At 47.1% G+C, this 20178-nt stretch overlaps 2 protein-coding genes across 2 annotated transcripts in view; both read right to left on the bottom strand.

Moving 5' to 3' along the window:
- The window catches only part of LOC117192384 (neogenin-like), a 78518-nt gene that overhangs the window by 9979 nt on the left and 48361 nt on the right, over positions 1 to 20178 (bottom strand). The window contains 1 exon segment of the mRNA XM_033397052.1: positions 170 to 1375. Within this exon segment, the coding sequence (XP_033252943.1) occupies positions 170 to 1375 (1206 nt within the window).
- LOC108158412 lies at positions 18692 to 20138 on the bottom strand. The gene is made up of 2 exons (XM_017290681.2): positions 19761 to 20138; positions 18692 to 19695 (listed from the first exon to the last, which is right to left on the bottom strand). Exons 1-2 carry the CDS (start codon positions 20136 to 20138, stop codon positions 19519 to 19521), a joined length of 555 nt encoding a protein of 184 aa, XP_017146170.2. The 3' UTR covers positions 18692 to 19518.

The following is a 20178-nucleotide window of genomic DNA, read 5'->3' on the forward strand; positions in this document are numbered from 1 at the left end:
CAAATTGAAAGGTCTGGAGGTACGTGGAGCTAGGCGTTCAATTTCGTAGAGTCATTTTACAGGCCGAATCCGACAGCTGGACAAATACTGGACACCGGGCTGGGAGACTACATATAGAAGGGGGATAGGAGGATAAGGGGATAGGAGGGGTGGCGGGGGGCCCACTTACCTCCTGGTGGGACGACGCGTAGCCGGGCCGCTGCCTGGACACTGCCAGCGGCATTGGTGCCCACGCACTGGAACATCCCGGCATCGGAGTGGAGGAGTCCCAGGATGCGCAGGTTGTGGTCGGCCACCAGCTGCATGTAGTCGTTGGGGGTGACAAGGTCGCCGTTCTTCAGCCACCTGATGACGGGCTTGGGCTTGCCCCAGATGGCGCACTCGAGCTCCAGCTCCTCCTTCTTGTGGGCGGTCTTGTCGCGCGGCGCCTGGATGAACTTGGGCGGCACCTGGACCTGCACCGTGGCCTGGGCGTCCAGGCAGTCGACGGTGTTGCTGGCCCGGCACTGATAGTTGCCCGAGTCGATGTCCTCGGCGCTGGAGATCTGCAGCGAGCCCGTACCGATGATGGAGAAGCGCGAGTCGAGGTCGTTCAGGTCGAGCTCCTCGCCGTTGCGCAGCCACTTGATCTGCGGCTTGGGCACCCCGTTGGCCACACAGTCCAGGGTGACGGTGTCCCCCTCGCGGACGGTCTTGGGCGACGGCCCCACTAGGAAGGAGGGGGCCACCGCATGCTCGCCGCCCGGCTGCCCGCTCGCCGCCTTCTTGATGTTCAGATTGGTCTTGCTGCTCAGGCGGGTGACGCTGCCCGAGGTGACGTTGCACTGGTAGGCGCCGCGATCGGAGGCAGCCACCTCATCGATCTCCAGGGCCCCGTTGGGCAGCACCACCATCCGCAGCTTGTCCAGGGGCAGGGGCATGTCGTCCCGGAACCACTGCACCGAGTGCCGCACGCCCTCCTGCCAGCTGGCCTCGCCCACCATGCACCGGAAGTAGGCCGTCTGTCCCGGCAGCAGGTACGTCTCGATGAAGTCCTGGTTGAGGTCCGGCTGGCGGGCAATCGCCACCAGCGCCGGCCGGCTCAGCACGCTGCCCACCCCCTCGGCGGTGAGGAGGCACTGGTAGGCGCCCGTCAGTCCGCGGTTCTCCTCCACCGAACTGATGTACAGCGATCCGTTCTTCAGCTGCGTGCGGAAGGTGTCCCCCACGATGCCCAGGTCCTGGCCGTCGGGTCCCCGCCATCGCACGGTTGCAGGCGTGGGCGTGGGCGTGGCCTTGCCCTTGCCACGGGCAGGCGCACTGCCGGAGCACTGCAGCAGCACCGAGTGGCCCTCGGGCACAACAGCATCCTGGGGCTCCAGGGTGAACGAGAGTGCTGAAACAACAACAAAGACACATTAATGGGGGGTTGGCTCATCAGGAAAGTAAAAGGGGGGCGAGCACGGGTCGGGTCTGGGCTGGGGACACGCCACTTGAGGCAAGGCAGGGCAGGGCAGGCATCCTGCAATCTGTCAACTTGTAAACACGCTTCAATAATTGATGCTGTGCTGCAAAAGCCAACTGGATGGATGGATGGATGGACGGATGGGCGGGGGATGCCACGAGGGCATGCAAATATTTGCATTTCCACTTTGGCCCCGACTCGGCTCGTTGGTGGTGGCTGGTGGCTGGTGGTTGGCGGTGGTGTGGGAAAAGGTAAAAGGGGAGACGCAAGGGAGGCCGCCTGGGCCTGCCGATGAATAAGCTTCTAACATGCTTCACTGTTGGCTCACAAAGAAGAAGCCCAGCGAGGCCCAGAGAGGTGGTTGAAAGTCGCTTCGCAGTGCCGACACTTTTAGCCAGAAAAGAAGAAATCTAGCTTGCTCGAAATTAAAGCCAGAGCTCAAAAGGCTTAAAAAACCAGAAGAATATTAAAAACTAAACAAGTGCATGTATTCCAGAAGTAACGAGGGGGAACGTTGTGAGTTACTGCGGACACCGCAACTCTACAGTTATACCCGATACTAAGTCAGTATGGCTCTCCTCCGCAGACGCCGCTAATATTAAACGACACGACAAGGAGTGCGTGCGAGAGAGACAGAAAATCAGTCTGAGCGTGACGACTGCAAATTGATTTGTTCCTTTTGGCTATAAAAATGATCTGATCTGATCCAGATTCAGCAATCTGATAGATATGGTCATTATCTATGATTCTGCGTTTTTAGTTTTCTCGAATCTGCAATATTGTGGATGCAACAGATTATCGTCCTTTGTGGGGCGGAAGAGCGTGGGGCGAAATTTTGAGATATACGTTTTATAGTGACATCTTAAAGGAGTGTGTGTACCAAATTTGGTTACTCTAGCCTTAATAGTCTCTGAGATTTGTGGATGCCTCAGATTTTCGTCCTTTGCGGGGGCGGAAGGGGGTGTGGCGAAATTTTGACACAAAATGGTCAAGGTCCGATATCACAGGAGTGTGGATACCATATTTGGTTGCTCTGGCTCTTATAGGTTCTGAGATCCTTGAACTCAATTTTTGCAATTGGCAAACCGACCATGAAACCTGTGTGTTAGGAGAGACAGAGCGAGAAAGAATGAAATTGTTTTCTTGATTTTGGCTATAATAATAATACGATCCAATTCAGATTCTCTACAACTTTACGTTTTTGGTTTTCTCATATCTTTAAAATTGTGGATGCCACAGATTTTCGTCCTTTGTGGGGGCGGAAGTGGGCGGGGCGAAGTTTTGAAATATTTTTGTAGCAGTGACATATCACAGAAGTCTGGATCCAAAACATCGTTGCTCTAGCTCTTATAGTCTTTGAGCACTAGGCGCTGAAGGGGACGGACAGACGGACAGACGGACGGACGACGGAAAGACAGACAGGCTCAATCGACTCGGCTATTGATGCTGATCAAGAATATATATACGTTTATGGGGTCGGAAACGATTCCTTCTGGACGTTACACACATCCACTTTTACCACAAATCTAATATACCCCAATACTCATTTTGAGTATCGGGTATAAAAACGCAGAATCATAGATAATGACATATCTATCAGATTGCTGAATCTGGATCAGATCGGATCATTTTTGTAGCCAAAAGCAAGAAATCAATTTGCAGTGGCTACGCAGCGCCCGACGTCACGCTCAGACTGATTTTCTGTCTCTCTCGCACGCACTCTTTTTCGTGTCGTTCAATATTAGCGGCGTCTGCCGGAGGAGAGCCATACTGACTAAGTATCGGGTATAAATGTAGAGTTGCGGTCTCCGCAGCAACTCACAACGTTCCCCCTCGTTTTTTTTGACATATTCCATAATTACTCCAGAGAGAGGAATTTCTGGCTATTAAGGCTGGCGTTTGGCTCTAAATCAAATGGAGACATCTCTTGCAACAATTTCGAGTTTTATGGCCCGGCCTCGGGCGGAGAGCAGAGAGCCAGCAGGGTGCTGGATCCAATTAAAAACTTTATTGCTCGAATTGATTTTTATTGTGCACTTCTTTGGCATCTGCCGGTGGGAGGGAGATACAGAAGGGGGGAGCGGGAGGAGGGGGTGTCTAGAGATTGATCCATTTTTGAAAGTCCAAAAGGGAAAGAACCAGGGGGGGAAGAGAGGAGAAAGTTGGGCATACAATGAGGTTATCTGTGCTCCCAAATACGAAAAATTTTATTTTTTTATTTCTTATTATATTTCTCTCTTCCTCTCTTTCTTCTCTGGCTATCTATCGGATGGTTTTAATTATGAAAATGTGGAATGGCGACCACCACGCACTGATATCCGATTGACTCCAATAAATAAAACCAATAATTCATATAATTGTACACAAAGGATTCGCATTCAAGTGGTTATTGTTATGGAAATGTAATTTGCTTTTGGCCTCATGAAAGCAGACCCCAATTATGGCTGTGCTTTCATTTATCCTTTTTTTGCATTTGTGGTCTTTGAACCATTATTGGAGTGGGTTCTCAGCTATGGAAAGAACTTGAATAATACTGAGAAATATCTTTATTTTATCTTTGGATCATTTACTATTTTAAAATAATTTTTAAAGAACATTTTTAAGCCTTTAATCATTTAAAAGCAACCCGTAATGTTAGTCCCCTCTCTCTCTCTCTCTCTCTCTCTCTCTCTCTCTCTCTCTCTCTCTCTCTCTCTCTCTCTCTCTCTCTCTCTCTCTCTCTCTCTCTCTGTTGCTCTTCTTCCAAACAACGAAGAACCTCCGGCCTTTACTGGACGAGGAAGAGGGGTCCTTCTGGCCATCCCAATTCTGCCAGCTGATGGACAATATAATTATCTTCAATTCAAATACATTCAATGCCAACACTTTAGTACAACAAATTCTGTAACATTTTTCTTTCAAAAAATTGTAAAATATAGTGCAATAAACTCAACCTTTTAAAAATTAGCCAATCTTATAAAAAATTGATTAATATATCGGCTATAACTAATTTTCTTTTGAAAATCACGATGGAAAAGCTCTGAAAATAGCAGTAACCTGGAATCTCGACTCTATATCTCTATATCTCGACTATAGGGCTTTCGTCTGGCTGTTGCACGAATCTAATATGCCCCGTCAGAAGGTAAGAACATTCTCTAGCCGTCTGCTGGTAAATACTACCACTGGGAACCCCCACCCCCCTGATTTTTTGTTTGCCAAACTGTCGTTCGCCTTCGTTTCCTTTGTTTCCTGCGGCAAAAAGAGTCACAACAAAAAAGTACAAAACCCTTTTTGCAATATTTGCATTATGCACCAACCATTCCGTCCCCACATCCCACCATTTCTTAAAAAAAAACCCACTCGCAGGCAAATTAAAATTTAAGAACAGAATAAATATAAATGCACGAAAAATATTGCATTTAAAGAGCGAAAAAGTGCTTTATTAAGAGCGAAAATTTAATGAATTGAATATGAATTAAGTCTAGGAAATTCTGAAATTGTTCTGTGGCTTTTTGGGCCTCAATTGCCGTTCATTGAATCAAATTAAACAATTATAATTTAGTCAGATTTGTGCGTTCGCTTTCGTAGAAATTCCAACTTTTAAATGGAAGAAAGAAGCAACGCAACGAGAGAAATGCCTTAATTGAGTTTAATTGTTGCCACAACGGACCTACAGCCGGTCTTTGGGTCGAGTCCAGTCACGCAACATCCATTTACAAAAGATTAACAAATTCAAAAACGAAAAAACAAAAACCAACAAAAAAACGGTGGGAGGCTTCGATGCAACAAGAAAAGAAGCTGGAGACAAGAAAAGAACGTAGCAGATACAAGATACAAGATACATGAATATTTATGATATTCCAATGAATTTGCATATTTTACGATATTTCTCTGTGCGTCCGGGCAGGAGGAGGAGCGGAGGGGTGGAAGGGGGGCCACCAGTGGCGACAGTTTGTTGTCTACTATGCAAATGTTGTCTCTCCCGCTGCCACATGCAACACGGAGTCGATAAAAATTAGCAGTTCACAAGAAAAAACGAGGGGGAACGTTGTGAGTTGCTGCGGACACCGCAACTCTACAGTTATACCCGATACTAAGTCAGTATGGCTCTCCTCCGGCAGACGCAGCTAATATTAAACGACACGACAAAGAGTGCGTGCGAGAGAGACAGAAAATCAGTCTGAGCGTGACGTCGGGCGCTGCGAAGCCAGTGCAAATTGATTTGTTCCTTTTGGCTATACAAATTATCTGATCTGGTCCAGATTCAGCAATCTGATAGATATGGTCATTATCTATGATTCTGCATTTTTATTTTTCTCAAATGTGCAATATTGTGGATGCAACAGATTTTCGTCCTTTGTGGGGGCGGAAGGGGGGGGGCGAAATTCTGAGATATACGTTTTATAGTGAGATCTAACAGAAGTGCGGATACCAAATTTGGTTACTCTAGCCTTAATAGTCTCTGAGATTTGTGGATGCCCCAGTTTTTCGTTCTTTGCGGGGGCGGAAGGGGGTGTGGCGAAATTTGGACACGAAACGGTCAAGGTCCGATATCACAGGAGTGTGGATACCAAATTTGGTTGCTCTGGCTCTTATAGGTTCTGAGATCCTTGAACTCATATTTTGCAATTGGAAAAACCGACCATGAAACCTGTGTGTTAGAGAGAGACAGAGCAAGAAAGAATGAAATTGTTTTCTTGATTCTGGCTATAATAATTATACGATCTGGTTGAGATCTTACATTCTAAAACATATAGTCATCCTCTACGATTCTGCGTTTTTGGTTTTATCGTATCTTTAAAAATGTGGATGCCACAGATTTTCGTCCTTTGTGGGGGCGGAAGTGGGCGGGGCGAAGTTTTGAAATATTTTTGTAGCAGTGACATATCACAGAAGTCTGGATCCAAAACATCGTTGCTCTAGCTCTTATAGTCTTTGAGCACTAGGCGCTGAAGGGGACGGACAGACGGACAGACAGACAGGGCTCAATCGACTCGGCTATTGATGCTGATCAAGAATATATATACTTTATGGGGTCGGAAACGATTCCTTCTGGACGTTACACACATCCACTTTTACCACAAATCTAATATACCCCAATACTCATTTTGAGTATCGGGTATAAAAACAGAGACATTGTAAACATGGCACATCTCGTAGATTGTGGCCGCTGGATGAATGGAAAATGCTTTTCGAAACTGGATCAACTTGGTCTGCTCTCCCCTCCTCTCCCCTCCATGGCATAAAGAGCTAATTGCACTCACATTTGCGTTGCCGGGAAAGCCAATCAAATTACCATATGGCCAAAAAAGCCAGAGAAAACTCCCTAAAAGGAGGGGAGGCTGCAGCGGCACGCAAAAGACGCGCACAATTAGGCAGAAATTTCCACTGAAACGAGCCATCCAGCCAGCCAGAAAGTATCTTAAATGAGAGGAAAAGCAACAGAAATTTCGCATATCATTGGGCCACGATCGGTGGAGGGGCGTAGCGGGGGGGGAGCAGGCCATTAGAGGCAGCTAATGGTGGCACCTTTTAAGGTTAAACTGGGCAGGCGGCCAGGCCAGAGGAGTCTCCTCTCCGACTGCTTATCGCCTGGCCAAATTTATGCACAGCCGGCAGACTAAGGGCTAAGCAGCGCGAGAGAGATAGAGAAGGAGAGCTATCTAGACCAGGATACACCCAGCCCTGATTGCACTGCTTGCTCCCCTATAACAGTCATGGCAGAAATAATAGGAACGGCATTGACTTTTAGAGCAAATTTAATCCATGAAAAATCCCAGACAAATCTTTTTAAAAAAGAACCTATCCATGGCCGTACCGATTTGTTGATTTCTAGAGCACTCCCAGAGCAAACTTGTTATCCTTATTGTGTGGATAATGTTTCACCGTCTAAGACCTCTCTCATTACCATTCATGATTCCAGGGTATGTATTTTTAAGCGAAAATCGCCATGGAAATATCTAAAGACTTTGCAGCAGCTCGGCTGCATTTGCATTTGCATTCGGGCCAAGAGACTCTTGCCACCGCTCCACTATCGAAATGTTGCATCGCACGCTCACGCCACATCGCCACATCGCGGCGTTGAAGGAGCCCCAGAGGAGCAGCAGCCACAGCCACAGCCTGGCTGTGGTCCCCCTCCCCCTCGCCATCGATTGGCTTGACAATGTTGATTTTCCGTTTGGTTGGACCCTCCACCCCCTGGCCACAAAATAAGAGGAAAAAACGCAAATGTATGCAAAGAGAAAAGAAAAATAAATAAAAATTTTGCAACGCGAAACGGAAACTGCATCGAAAACGACTCCAGCGTGACCTCTTTTCCCTTTGCCCCATTCTGGCGCACTCCCCCGCACTCTTAAAGCTGCCACCTGCCTTGTGCGTGTCCCTCCCAACCCCCCTCTGCTGGTCGCCAGGAAATGTCCGCAAAGGCAAACGCAGCAGAAAAAGAAGGCAGCGAAAGTCGTATGAATATTTAATTGGCGAGTGACTAACGACCTACGACCTACGACGGGGAATATAGAGAAGCTCTAAATCCTTTATTCAATTTAACGATTTTAACGATGAATGTTGAAATGCTCTGCCACCAAATTGGATTCAAGAAAACACCTTTTACCTGCCACTCAATGAGCTCCGGTCCGCACCGCTCCATTCCGGCACTTTTGGCGCTGTCCCCCCACCACCCCCGCGCCACCTCGTGGCGTCGATCGATTGTCACTTTTGTTGCCTTGATTAACACCTTATGCGACACTTTTTCTTTTTCTTTTGCCACTAACGAGGCCGCAAAATGGCCAGACACTCTTGGGCGTGAAAACCTTTTATGTGGAGTCGCGGGGCGGCAGACGGGCCACAGGATGGGGCCGTGACACTGAGAGCAATACGGATTTAAATTCAAAAAGCACCAGGATGAAGTCTAAGCCGCAATCTCGCCAATCCCCCACCCCTCCCACACACATACACACAGAGATAGGAGAGTATACAGCCTGCACAAATATAATTATAAACGTCTGCCCGGCCATTAGGTGGCAGAGCCGGAGCACTTGCTACTCCACCCACAGCTTCCAGAAAGTGGCTGCGACCCACTCCGTGCAGGATATATATAGCGCCTCCCTTTGCCTGCCTGTCTGTCATTTTCATGGAAATTGTCGCATTCAAGTGAAAACATCAATGGACATTGAGGCAGGGGATGGACTTGGGGGCTGCCATGAGCTTTGATTCCGATTCCGATTCTGTTTTTTCCTCGCAACGAGTTGGGCATTTCGATTGGCCACGCCCAAAAGGCAATCCACTTTGATGACTTTAGTGCCCCCGCTGCATGCACATTTCAATTATGCTAATTACAAGCAGCCATCGAACACCTAATGGCCATGGGCGAGGATTTGTGCCCTACTTGGTAAGGGCCCTGCCCTGCCCCCAAAAACCCGCAAGGGAGACTCCACTTGCCTGCCCTTCCACCTTCTGTGTCTGTCTTTCCCCTTTGTTTTGTCATTGAGGCATTGCGGTTCGGCTGTTAATTTATGGGGCTCTGCCTCCCCTTACCAGGACAGAACTCCTTCCGTTCCGCCAAAGATGCCCAAGCAAAAGGTTCCTTTTCTTGGAGTTTCTTTTGCGCAAAAAGCAGACACTACTCCTGATGTCCTGTCCTGGCATTGTCCTCACAATGAAGTGCTCAAATTACAGGCGGATACCCTAGATCGTGTACCAGCATGTCTGCAGCATAAAGCTGTCTACAACAATCCGATAATAAAATTTTATTATGCAGAACAGAGAGAGATTTCTTTTCTTTCCATTCCTCCTTTTTTTGTTCCAGAATAGTTTTCGTGTTTAGCCCGCAAAGTGTCATAGAGTAGATGTGGGATATGTAGGAGAATAAATCATTCCGTGTTGTTGCCTGCCCCAAGGCCTGTGGCGGGGACAAAGACTCTGCTCTGCTCTGCATACAAATTGAGCGAGAAGCCGAATCTCTGCTGGTGCCGCAGACGTTGCAAGGTAGCCGCTCTACAGTCTACAAATTTGCAGCCTTTTAAACTGCCTCCGGCCTTAATAATGCTTTAGCCATGTAATAAACGCAGATTTTACTGCTCGAGTTTTTGGGCAAACAATATCTCAAGGAGCCAGAGCCAACTCCATTGCCGCAGGAGAGTGAGTGGCTTAGAAGTGAGCTCCTTAGAGGCCATGGATACGCGTGCTCCTCAACATAATTAAAGTTTTATCAAGCCACGCAGTCATCTGCCAGTCTCCCAGAGGAAGCGAGGAGGGGTTCTAGCAGGAATGCAGCTGCCTCTTGCCTCGACAAACATCATCTTTTATTCAATTTGTTGCCGCCGTTCCTGGGCTTAGGGCCCTGGGTCCCAGCATTTCTCTGCCACAACTGTTGCCCATTCCGTGTATATATATAGGGGAGGGGGGTATGTATCATCCTCTCCATTACCATCGCTATTCATCATCGTGCAATTGCAGTTATGTCATTCTGGTTCACGCTTTTGTCGGGCGTCGTCTTCGATTTCAATCCATGTGCAGCAGCTTATTGAGCCGCTCCCCCCTTTGTTCAGCGCCCCTCTTATTCCCAGTTTCCCCGCCTTCGAGTCTTGGCTTTTGTCTCGTTCTTTTGTATGTGTGTACTTTTTCCCTGGAAAATCCATTGAACAGAGAGCCTTTAAGCCTTCGCCAGTTTATGACGCGTCGGTTTCAATGAGTTAGTGCCTGCCACCGATGAGGAGGATGTGGCAGCTGCTGTTCGAGTGCAGATTAAATGGAAAATTGCTTGGAAAATACAAGAAAGACTCCAGTTAACTCGACTCGCAGATTACTCAAGCGTTGCCGTTGAAGAAAATCAGAAATAATCAATCAACGATTAGGTCTTAACCTTCGGAATGGATCGAACATTTACCTGCAAATAAAGGAAGCGTAAAGAGGGATAAGTAAATGCTGCGAAATTAGGACTATATTTTGTAGATTTTAATTCAAAGGTAAAAAAAATCCCTTAATGAGTCCACCGTATCACTCCTACGAGTGTATTCGTGGCAGTTCAATAGTTTCGAGCACAACGAATCAATCAATCAATTTTACTTTAAAGTTCAAAAATAAAATTATACTAACAAATTCGCTCAAAAAAAGAAAATAAATCAAAATAATAGAACCAATAAATAAAAATAGTAGAATAAATAATTATAATTTAAAAAAGTAATAAAATACAAATCTTGTAAAAACAGTTATAAGTATAAGCTTCTCTAAAAATATTAAATGATATTTATTAGATTGAAGTAAATAACACACAAAATCTACACAGATTCGTAAGGTGACTAGCGCCATAAACATAAGTGTAAAATTGTATCATGAAAATATAAGAAACAATAAATTAAAAAAAAAAAAAAAAAATAAATAAAAAAAAGAAAATAAGAGAATTATAAAGATCTAAAGCACTCAAAACATGCGAGCGATAAGTGGAAATAATCCTTAATTACTGAAGGAATTGCTGAATCCCTCTGCCGCCTTTGCCACAGCCTCTGCCCCTGCCACCCAGTGAATGGTTCTACAAAATTGTTTTTGCACTTTTGCTGGCAGAAAACTGATTTCTAATTATCCAAAAAGAAAGGTTAAAGGAGGTTGTTTCGAAGAGTGTCCAAAAGGAACGAGTGCAAGGTTCATGCAGGGTACTCGAGTGTCCACAAACACATACATACATACATACCTACATATGTACACATGCATAACCTCGATTTGTGCATAACATAACCTCAATTCCTTTTATGTTAACAGGCCTCCCTCCCACTTCCCCCCTCCCCCCCGCGTTGATTGCTGGTCAATTTTATTCGCCACACGGGTACGAGCACAAGCCCCAAAGACCATTCGAATTTAAGCGAATACAAACGAGTAGTTTGCATGACCGCCAAGACGAAGGCACAAGTCAATAGGGAATTCGGAGTCCTGGGTGTGGTGCCGCAACCGCAACCGCTACTGGAACTGGAAATCCGTAGCCCCCGCATTTAATTGCGGCAATCAAATGGGTTTTACGGGGCGTGGTCACCTGGGAAATTTACCGCTGCCTCGCCATACATCATTTCGTTTGACACATGATGTGGCAGTCTCTTCTCCTCCCCTCCCGACCCGTCTTATTTGCAAAATGGCCGACACTGTTGTCTAACAAAATGGCCGCCCTGTCGCATCCGCCTCGCTCCCGCCTCGACCCCGGGCCCTCCCGCACAAAGTTCATTGGTTTCTGAGCGGCATTTTTCACTTGTTCTGGCAAATGACTTTGGCCACATGCTGGGGCTCCTTAACAGTGTCTCCCACGCCACCCCTCCCCCCTTCCCGCCCGACGGGGAAAAGTCTCTAAGCTGGGGCTAAGTTGGTCGCTTTTCCGCTGCCGGCGTTGCCTTTGCTTTGTCCTTTGGCATCCTGGCTACGACAACGGTTGCCGGCTTGTTGCTCTGCGCAACTTTTGTATTATGAAATTGTAAATGTAGCCAGGCACCCACCCACCCCACCCTTCCCCCCAGGCATGCCATAGGGAGGACAAGAAATGTACACTGTGCAGCCTCACACGCATCAGAGGCATCCTCCACCGACTAGAATCCTCTTCCGATAGTCCTTTTCGATAGATACATCGATGTTTTGTGGGACACAAACATCTATTTTTCGCATTTATTTACTTTAATCTAATAAATGTCTCGAATGCCCAAGAACAGTCCAAAAAAAAAACAAACATGTTGTTCGGAGCAGAACCCAGCCGATTAGCTGCTTGCCAAATAGCACCTAATTCTTGGCCCTCAGCCGCTTATTTTGTTTGTTACTTATGTCTATGTCACTCATTTGTTTGTTAAAGCTCTGCTCTTGCTTGCCCTGCTAAACGATCTCTGCCAGCTCGCTCTTCGCTATCTCCGCTTTGCGTCTGCCTACCGACGTCGGCCGAGCGAAGCTGCGCTTAGCGATCGGAGCGGCAATGTAAAGGGCAGGCAAGCCACACTTGCAATTTGGATGTCACGCATTAAAGAACATATCGTAATTGTATTTCTGCGCCGAGTTTTATTTAATTCGAAATAATTAGTCGGCCGACTGGGGATAAAAAACATTATCTCCACATAAAATTTGGTGACCCCGACGTGATCTCTGAGTTGCAGTGTCAATTAATAATCATTCGTGATCGACATTCGTTAGCCCTAGCAAATTTTCGGCGGTTAAGCACAATTCGGTGCTAAACCACACTTACATACACCTACATACACGCATTGCTGGCTATTAATTTCTCTGTCGCGACAATTCGGTCAGTGCAGTGCGGTAGGCAGTGCAGCGAACTCACTAATACACACAAGCGGAGTACAAAGCGGAATCGGACAGCTCGCACAGCTAAGGCATTAGCTGTAATCCCTTTGCTTTCGGTTCCCACGTTTATACGTATACAGGGTGTCTTTTTCGGTCGTGCTGAGTGACTCTTTTAAAACCTCAACATGGCAGCACCTGAGCCTACCAATGTCGCGAACGCAGCAATGCCGAGTGATGTAGATTTCTACAAGCACAAGGCCGAGTCCATCGCGCGCCAACTAAAGGCCATGGATCGCTTTCTCACCAAGGAAGAGCTTGCCGAGTTAGATGAGGCAGAACTTCAAGCTCGCTTAGAGCAGATCGAGCGAATGAATGCGGATTTCGATGCCGCTCAAACGAGCCTTGAAAGGCTGGATTTCCTGCAGTTAGCCCATGATGCCCGGCTGGACTTTTCGAATGTTTATGTCAAGGTTAGGTCCAGGCTGTCGCGGGAGTTGATGGCTGCTCGCACGGTAAATGTTGCCAATTCAACGGCTCGGCATACTCTCGAGGGGAATTCGTCGTTGTTCGCCTATAATAGTATAGGCCGTTCTCGAATGCCCGAGTTGCAGCTTCCGCGATTCGGTGGGAGCTACATGGATTGGCCAGAATTCCACGCGATGTTTTCGACAATGGTGCACAAAGACCATCGTATACCAATCATCGAAAAATTCCAATATCTTCGTGGATGTCTAGATGGTGCTGCGCTGGATACGATTCGTTCCTTGGAACTTTCTGAGGAGAATTACGACAGGCGTTGAATTTCCTAATGTTGCGATTCGATAATAAACTGTTACATTTTCAGGCACACGTCAAGGCTATTTTCGGGCTGCAAGGGGTGGAGAAGGGCTCGGCTATCGGCTTGCACGCGCTCAGCGATAAAATCAATTCGCACTTGCGTGCACTTTAGACCTTGGCGACCCCGCAGGAGATTTCCGATGGGTTGCTGATCTTCATCATAGGCACGAAATTGGACCACAAGACCAAGGAGAAATGGGAAGAGAACTTGCCGACGTCAGGATTGCCTCGGTGGTCAAGCATGGCCTCATTCTTGGAAGCAAGATGTCGGATGCTGGAAAATTTGGGATCGGCTATGGTAACAATTCCTAGCCAGCAGGTGGGAGAAAGTAAACCTAGCACCCTAATCACCTCCATTAACGATCATAATAGCTCAACATGCAAGTATTGCAAATCCTCCGATCACTACATATCCCGATGCCAGGCATTTATAGATCTCCCTGTTTTTTCTCGATACAAGGAGGTGAAGAAGCGCCATTTATGTCTAAACTGCCTCAACAAAGGCCATTCATTGCAACGCTGCAAGTCAGGGGCATGTAGAAATTGCCAAGCCAAGCATCACACACTGCTCCACATGCAGTCGGGCGCTGACGCTGAGTTGCTGTCGCCGAGCACGGAATCGACCCAGCATGATCCTGCAAGTGCCCTAGTAGCAAGCAAATATATTAGCCCTCCCCCTAGAGTCAAAAATCTCTGCCTAGCCAAAACGTGCTGCTAGCTACTGCAATCGTATATATCAGGGGCCGTTTTGGATCGCTTATTCCATGTCGTGCCATTTTAGATTCCGCTTCTCAGGTTAACTTTATAACATCGAGACTCGCCAATCAGCTGCAGTTAGATCCTCACCCGTCTCACGTTAAAATCGCCGGTATTGGAGAGTCAATTCTACCATCCAGCAAGGCTGTGGACATCGTGCTGCAATCTCAAGACGAAAGCTATCGCGGTTTCCTCTCTGCAATTATCACTGCCTCAATCACAGGAATGCAGCCTAACTTCGGCCTAGACGCAAAGGATTGGCCAATGCCAAATAATCTAAAACTGGCTGATCCTAGTTTCGCCAAGCCCCAGCGTGTCGATCTGTTGATAGGTGCTGGTTTGTTTTTCGAATTAATGTGCGTTGGACAGATTCGACTGTCAGACCAATTGCCAACATTGCAGAAGACGAAACTTGGCTGGATAGTGTCAGGAAGTATTAAAAACTCTGAGAAAGCCCGTGCGGCGCTAGCAGCCGTTGAAGATCCCCCTGTCATCTCCGCTTGCGAGACTAATTTGTGCGATATTGTAAGGCGGTTTTGGGAAGTCGATGGAGATTATTCGCCCTCATCAATTTCGGAGGAAGATGTTCATTGCGAACAGCATTTCGTCACAAACTGCATTCGCCTAAAGTCCGGAGCTTACTCCGTGCGTTTGCCAACCAAATTCAGTCTAGAGGAATTAGGAGAATCGTATCAGCAGGCGCTACGTAGATTTCTCAATTTGGAGAGGAAGCTAGCAAAAAATGCACAGCTTAAGGCAAAATATATGGAGTTTCTCCAGGAGTATCGTGATTTAGGACACATGTCGCCAGCTTCGCGGCAGTCAGACCTCCCGCAGTACTTCTTGCCTCACCATTGCGTCCACAAGCAGGATAGTACAACCACCAAATTACGCGTAGTGTTCGATGGATCTGCCAAAACAGCGTCTGGAGTATCACTGAATGATGCGCTAATGGCTGGACCCACCATCCAACCTAAAATTCTGATAACTCTGCTTCGTTTCCGCTTTTTTAAAGTCGCCTTGTGTGGCGATATCTGCAAAATGTACCGCTGTGTACGCGTTTCCCATCCCGATACGCACGTGCAGTGCATCCTATGGCGCAATGACCCGAAGGAGGAGATTCAGGTGTTCAAGTTGGAGACTGTTACTTACGGAACCAAACCTGCCGCTTTCTTAGCAATTCGTGCTATGCATCAATTGGCAAATGATGAAGAGTTGCGCTTTCCGCTTGGAGCTGATGTTGTTCGAAGAGATTTCTATGTCGATGATCTCATATCTGGAGGGGACAGCATTGATTCTGTCATCAAGATTCGTCAGCAGGTAAAGGAGCTACTTTCGAAAGGATGTTTTCCCATACGTAAATGGTGTTCCAATGAACCCGCTGCTTTGGAAGGCGTATCGGAGGCGGATCGCGAAAAGTTCCTTACCTTTCATGACGGGACTGAAGTAACCAAGGCGCTTGGTCTAGTTTGGGATCCCACCACGGACAATCTTCTGTTTAGCTTCGCTCACGTCGGAACCGCTGCAGGCCCAATATCGAAGCGTTCGGTCCTGTCTACACTAGCTAGGTTCTACGATCCTCTAGGGCTCATCTCTCCCATCATCACAAAAGCTAAAATATTTATGCAGTCGCTATGGAACGAAAGCCTAAAGTTGAATTGGGACGAAAGCCTGCCCCAGGATCTACATACGACTTGGATTGAGCTGACTTCGCAGTTGTCGATGGTTAAAAACTTTAAGTTTCCACGTTACGTGCTTCGGCAGCAAGCCAGATTAGAAATGAACGCGTTTTGTGATGCGAGCCAAGCAGCATATGGCGCCTGTGTATACATGCGTTCGGAAGCTCTCGGCATTGTGCAAAGTCATCTCTTATGCTCTAAATCCAGAGTCGCGCCCTTGAAAAGTATGACTATCCCCAAGGGATTATCAGCTCCATTCCAAATACATTGCTGGTCGGATTCGTCCATAGCCCTTGCCTGGATTCGAGAATCACCATTGAATTTTAATATATTTGTTTCTAATCGAGTTCAGCGGATTCAGGAGCTCACCGCTGGAATGACTTGGCATCACGTGCCCACAAAGTTGAATCCTGCCGACATCATATCACGTGGATCCACGCCCGCTGAACTAATGGATAGCAGCCTTTGGATCTCTGGACCACCATTCTTGCGTCTTGAGAGCTCAGAGTGGCCTGCAGGCTTGCAATTGCCGACCGATGTACCAGAACGTCGTCATGCAGCATTGGTTGTTTCAAACGAAAGGGATGTATCGTACGATTGCAAATTTCAAAACTCATTCGGATCCATGCAGCGCGTCTTTGCTTACATATATCGATTCTACATTCTCAAGGACAAAGGCATAGCGCGGTCGAAGGGTCGACTTACCGTAATCGACATCAAAAATGGTACGCATTTGCTCATAAGGGCAATACAGCAGCAACAATTTTCGGGAGAGATAAGGGCCCTCGCCAGCAAACAGGCCCTACCCCCAAAAAGCACGATGGCCTCACTGAATCCCTTTGTGGATAGCTTTGGATTGCTGCGTGTTGGAGGCAGCCTCCAAAATGCCGAATTGGACTACGACGCGAAGCACCCGATCCTGCTTCCTAAGGGACATCCTGTCACTGTCTCTATTATCTTCTTTCACGAAAGGTTTCTCCACGCAGGAGGTCAAGGATTGCTCGGACTGCTTCGGCAAAAATTCTGGCCTATTGGTGGACGCAAATATGTTGCGGGAATCATTCGCAAATGTGTAAGATGCTTTCGTTTGAAGCCAGTGCTGAGGGAACATATCATGGGAAACTTGCCGGCGGATCGCGTAAGGACTAATCCAGCATTCCACACAACGGGCGTTGATTTTTGCGGACCCTTTTATCACAAGTCGGAAGTCAGAAGCAGGCCTCCTATCAAATGTGACATCGCTGTCTTCGTATGCTTTAGCACCAAAGCAACTCATTTGGAAGTCGTTCGGGATCTATCTACAGAATCCTTTCTGGCAGCATTAAGGCGTTTTATAAGTCTACGTCCCAAACCTCGAATCATCTGGTCAGACAACGCAACAAATTTTGTAGGAGCAACGAGGGGGAACGTTGTGAGTTGCTGCGGAGACCGCAACTCTACAGTTATACCCGATACTAAGTCAGTATGGCTCTCCTCCGGCAGACGCCGCTAATATTAAACGACGCGACAAGATGTGCGTGCGAGAGAGACAGAAAATCAGTCTGAGCGTGACGTCGGGTGCTGCGTAGCCAGTGCAAATTGATTTGTTCCTTTTGGCTATAAAAATGATCTGATCTGATCCAGATTCAGCAATCTGATATATATGATCATTATCTATGATTCTGCGTTTTTAGTTTTCTCGAATGTGCAATATTGTGGATGCAACAGATTTTCGTCCTTTGTGGGGGCGGAAAAGGGTGGGGCGAAATTCTGAGATATACGTTTTATAGTGAGATCTAACAGAAGTGCGGATACCAAATTTGGTTACTCTAGCCTTAATAGTCTCTGAGATTTGTGGATGCCCCAGATTTTCGTCCTTTGCGGGGGCGAAAATTGGTGTGGCGAAATTTGGACACGAAACGGTCAAGGTCCGATATCACAGGAGTGTGGATACCAAATTTGGTTGCTCTGGCTCTTATAGGTTCTGAGATCCTTGAACTCATATTTTGCAATTGGCAAAACCGACCATGAAACCTGTGTGTTAGAGAGAGACAGAGCGAGAAAGAATGAAATTGTTTTCTTGGTTCTGGCTATAATAATTATACGATTTGGTTGAGAACATATAGAACACTCTAGAACATATAGTCATCCTCTACGATTCTGCGTTTTTGGTTTTATCGTATCTTTAAAAATGTGGATGCCACAGATTTTCGTCCTTTGTGGGGGCGGAAGTGGGCCGGGCGAAGTTTTGAAATATTTTTGTAGCAGTGACATATCACAGAAGTCTGGATCCAAAACATCGTTGCTCTAGATCTTATAGTCTTTGAGCACTAGGCGCTGAAGGGGACGGACGGACGGACGGACGGACAGACGGACAGACAGACAGGGCTCAATCGACTCGGCTATTGATGCTGATCAAGAATATATATACTTTATGGGGTCGGAAACGATTCCTTCTGGACGTTACACACATCCACTTTTACCACAAATCTAATATACCCCAATACTCATTTTGAGTATCGGGTATAAGCAAGCGCAGGCTTGCTTGCCCTGCTAAACGATCTCTGCCAGCTCGCTCTTCGCTATCTCCGCTTTGCGTCTGCCTACCGACGTCGGCCGAGCGAAGCTGCGCTTAGCGATCGGAGCGGCAATGTAAAGGGCAGGCAAGCCACACTTGCAATTTGGATGTCACGCATTAAAGAACATATCGTAATTTTATTTCTGCGCCGAGTTTTATTTAATTCGAAATAATTAGTCGGCCGATTGGGGATAAAAAACATTATCTCCACACATGTCGTGGGCACAACTCGGCACAAAGAAAGCCCGCCCAACGCTGCTTTACACTCGAACCTATTGTTGGACAGTGTTATTACGCATCAGTTCTGTCAGCCCAGGGAGGCTGTCCGAGCGGGGGGTAGGAAAAACCGATTTTCAGTTGGAAAAGCGAAGAAAAACAGCAGAGTTTTCACCCCCTTCTCCATTTGGTTTCTGGTTTGTGTGCGAGTGTGCGAATGTGGCATAAATAACTAAACTCGCATCTTTTGTTCAAAGTTTTTGCGCATTACTTATCGAAGGAACTGCGATTAATTCGAGTCAGACGACAGACGGGTATCTGCATCCTTAAGTTTCTTTTGTCGGTTACTGGTGTCTCTCCCAGCCAAGGATATCTGGGCAAACCTCAGGGTCGCACATTTTCAAGATACATTACAAATGATACTCAAATACCGCTTAATCGATTGCACCTTTCAGAATCCACTCGAGTGCCACTAATATTTCTAGAAGTCAATCATTTCCTGACCTACTATATCTCTGTTTAATCCGAAATTAGAGGTCAGTGTCGTTGTCCCTGACCTCTGGGTCTCACACCCTCTCAAATCTAAGGATTTTATGGATTTTATTGAGTTTGTTACTGATCTTAATAAGATTTTATTCTATTTTTAGCAGGGAAAGGTGCAACCCTCAAACCCCAATTTTTAGTCCCTGTTCCACCCCCAACAGATGGAGGGTGGGTGCAACATCCAGCTGAGAGAGAGAGAGAGAGAGAGAGAGAGAGAGAGAGAGAGAGAGTCGAGAGTCTCATAGCAAATCTTAGCCCGACTTAATACGGGGATTATCATCCACATTAATATCCATGTAGGAGTAAATGGTCCCCCTCCACACACCCTCGCTGATTATTTTGATCTTGAACATGTAGCTGCCCTTGGGTAGAGGGACTTTGGCGAACATTTGATCATCCAGAACAAAGTCTTTCAGGATAATATCGTGCTGCAAAGAGCCAGAGCAAAAGGAGAGTCACAAAATCCCATGGAGAGTGCAATCGTGGCACTCACGTTGATGGGGCAAGTGTGGTTCTTGTTGATGAAGGGCCGCAGGGCCCCGTAGAAGTAGTAGAAGACGTTGAGGGGATTCGGGTGCTTCATGTAGTGGCAAAGGTCCACGGTGACGTTGAACAGGAACGGATGGTAGCCGGAGAGCTTTTGAAAGACACTGAAATTGATGGACACCTTCCGAGCTGGTAGTTTGAGCAATTTCACATGGATATTGGCTCCGATAATGCCACGCCCCAGCACCTTCAGGCGGCAGACAAGCGCCTTCGCATACGACGGATCCCGCGTTTCGCATTTAATGTTCGTTTGGCGTGTCCTGATGTCCCCGAAAGCAGCCATTAGAGCCCCCGCCAGGAGCACCGATATCAGTGGGAACCTCATGCGTAAAGCGTTGTTCCCGAAATGAATGCCTCCGATCGCA

The sequence above is a fragment of the Drosophila miranda genome (assembly GCF_003369915.1).
Source record: "Drosophila miranda strain MSH22 chromosome Y unlocalized genomic scaffold, D.miranda_PacBio2.1 Contig_Y2_pilon, whole genome shotgun sequence".
Classification (NCBI taxonomy): Eukaryota; Metazoa; Arthropoda; class Insecta; order Diptera; family Drosophilidae; genus Drosophila; species Drosophila miranda.

Coding starts and splice junctions, on each gene's coding strand:
- LOC108158412 (XM_017290681.2), bottom strand. CDS start 20,138: ATGAGGTTCCCACTGATATCGGTGCTCCTGGCGGGGGCTCTAATGGCT. Junction 19,696..19,760: donor ACCACACTTGCCCCATCAAC/GTGAGTGCCACG, acceptor GGCTCTTTGCAG/CACGATATTATCCTGAAAGA.